The sequence below is a fragment of the Poecilia mexicana genome, unplaced genomic scaffold (genome assembly GCF_051168715.1).
Source record: "Poecilia mexicana isolate PSO_F unplaced genomic scaffold, ASM5116871v1 scaffold_2, whole genome shotgun sequence".
NCBI lineage: Eukaryota > Metazoa > Chordata > Actinopteri > Cyprinodontiformes > Poeciliidae > Poecilia > Poecilia mexicana.
The window spans coordinates 44320585-44322946 of NW_028263371.1; the positions used below are offsets into that span (position 1 = coordinate 44320585).

At 40.4% G+C, this 2362-nt stretch overlaps 1 protein-coding gene across 1 annotated transcript; it reads left to right on the plus strand.

Annotated features, from left to right (window-relative positions):
- The first annotated feature begins 311 nt into the window (after positions 1 to 311).
- Positions 312 to 2128, plus strand: rprma (reprimo, TP53 dependent G2 arrest mediator candidate a). Its single transcript, XM_014997191.2, has one exon. The coding sequence runs from the start codon at positions 1344 to 1346 to the stop codon at positions 1650 to 1652; it is 309 nt and encodes a 102-aa protein (XP_014852677.1). The 5' UTR covers positions 312 to 1343; the 3' UTR covers positions 1653 to 2128.
- The last annotated feature ends 234 nt before the right edge of the window (positions 2129 to 2362 follow it).

Below are 2362 nucleotides of genomic sequence, written 5' to 3' on the forward strand. Positions count from 1 at the left end.
TGATCGATGCTGCCATCTAGCGGTAGTGGCATGAAAGAACACTTAAATTCAAATCAGCAGATAGTTTGTCTAATACTCAGTAAAACTTTATTTCTCTGTTATGTACACCAACGAACTCTGAGTAGTCTTTTAATGTGACACTTTAATTTGGCTATATAAAGATTTATGGGTTTGTGTTCAGATGATTGAAAATGTGTTCAATCAAATGGCGAGCAAAGGTGGTCTGGAATATTCATAATTTATGATCATTTTGAGCCAAATTGTAATAAAAGCGCATTAGTTGATGTGTTCTGTTTAAATAAATAATGCTTATTTTAAAGCAGATGGAAAGTTTCAATAACAACAACTAAAGCTTGTATCACACAAGGAAATTCAATGTTTTGCATGATTTAAGAAAAATAAAACTTGAATATGTTTTTAACTTTGATCTAAAGGAATTCAGTGTTTTAGCATTTTATTTATTTTTTTTACAGTTGCTGGAAGTTTGTTGCAGATTAGTAGAGTGTAAAAATTGAATGCTGCTTCTCCATGTTTGATTTGAATTCTGGAGGTGCAGAGTAGATTTGAACCAGAAGATCCAAGTGGTCTGAGGTTGATGCAACAATATCAGGCTCAGTGATTTTATAAACTAACAAATCTATTTTAAAGCCGATTCTCTGACCTTCAGTGTGAAGTCAATTTGATGTAATCAAACACGAGTATTTAATCAAATCAAATACGATTGATATTTTTTTTTATTTTTCACTGAGCTGTAAATATGAAAATGTGGACATGATAGCTGATTGTTACGTTATTTGACACAAGGTCAGCAGGGAATCTGTTGAAGTTCAGTTCCAAGATGAGTCAGATGCACATCCCAACACAAAGCAAGCTGAAACATTTATCAAAATCACACACACACACATACACACCCAGGACCCTGTGCAAAAATGCCCCACTGTCATCATATCGCATCGTCCTGACTGAAGGTCTACACAGCCAACTTACAGTCTGTCCGCATGGTGGCGCTCGGGCTGTTTCCCCCAACCCAAGTAGCAGCAGTCTGGCTATTTAACCGCGGGGTGTGTGGATTCATTCCGCTTTGAAACTGGCAACGCAGCGCACCGGATCTCCAGTAATGCGATTCCAAAGCAGCTTTCTAAACTCCAGAAGGGCGCTGCTTGATCCGGAGGAACTTCTCCAACTTCGCTCCTCATCTTCACTCCTCACTTGATGACAATTGCTGCGGGACATCATCTCTCCCCTGTTTGATTTTTGTCTTTATTTTTTGGAAAGTTTTATTTTTTTATATTTTTATTTATTTATTTATTTTTATTATTTAAATATTTTATGCCAAAGTCGAGATGAATAACACCGGGTTCAACCAGACTGAGGGCGGGCTGTTCAACAAGACAGAAGAGTTTTTCTGCTGCAACTTCTCCTCCGTGGTGACTGACAACGGCTTTGTGGCCGCGGCTCCGGACGAGAGGAGCCTCTTCATCATGCGGGTGGTCCAGATAGCCGTCATGTGCGTCCTCTCCCTCACCGTGGTGTTTGGCATATTCTTCCTGGGCTGCAACCTGCTCATAAAGTCCGAGGGGATGATAAACTTTCTGGTGACGGACAGAAGACCCTCCAAAGAAGCGGAGGCGGTGATTGTTGGAGCCTACTGATGGACGAGGAGGACGCTGGCAGTCTTGGTGCTGGAATCAGATGGAGAGGGTGCGACGATCAACAGCCCCGAAAACAAGGCCCTGTTTTTATGTTTTGTACAGTTTATAAAAACCTGAAAGAAGCGCTCTGTCTGTAAGGGCACATTGATGGGGACTGAGGCGCACAGCTGCTCACCTTTAGTCATGTGGCCTTTTTAATGCCAACAGTCTCAGAGAAGGGAAAGTGCGCTGAGATCCTCTTTAGTTAAGTGTCCAATCACGCACTGATCTCATTTAATAGTTGTAAAGCATCAGTCTGACGCAAAGGTTTCGCATTTGCTGCTTTACCAACGCAAGGGGGGAATTAAATGTTGAACGTCTTTGCTCTATTTGGCATACAATGGGCAAGACTCCGGACAAAAATAAAATATGTACTAATTCGCAGAAATGATGAAAGGCTGAATAATAAATGTAATTAAAGACTCTTTTCCTCTTAATTGATATTCGTTCACACATCTTGCTTTGAGAGTTACAGTTCAGTTTTTGTTCAATTCTATCAGTTTTATTGTACTGGGGGGGGGGGGAGCGGGAGTTGAGGGGTTAATTTAGAGGAAAATAAGTCATCCCCCAAGAAACATTTTGTTTAAAAAAAGAAAGGACGTGTGGGAATGTGGTTGAGAACCGAAAGGGAAAATACCTCCAAATTAAAACCTCTACTGATTTCTAAATGT

Bases quoted from the DNA above. Each gene is read 5' to 3' on its own strand.
- rprma (XM_014997191.2), top strand. From the start codon at position 1,344: ATGAATAACACCGGGTTCAACCAGACTGAGGGCGGGCTGTTCAACAAG.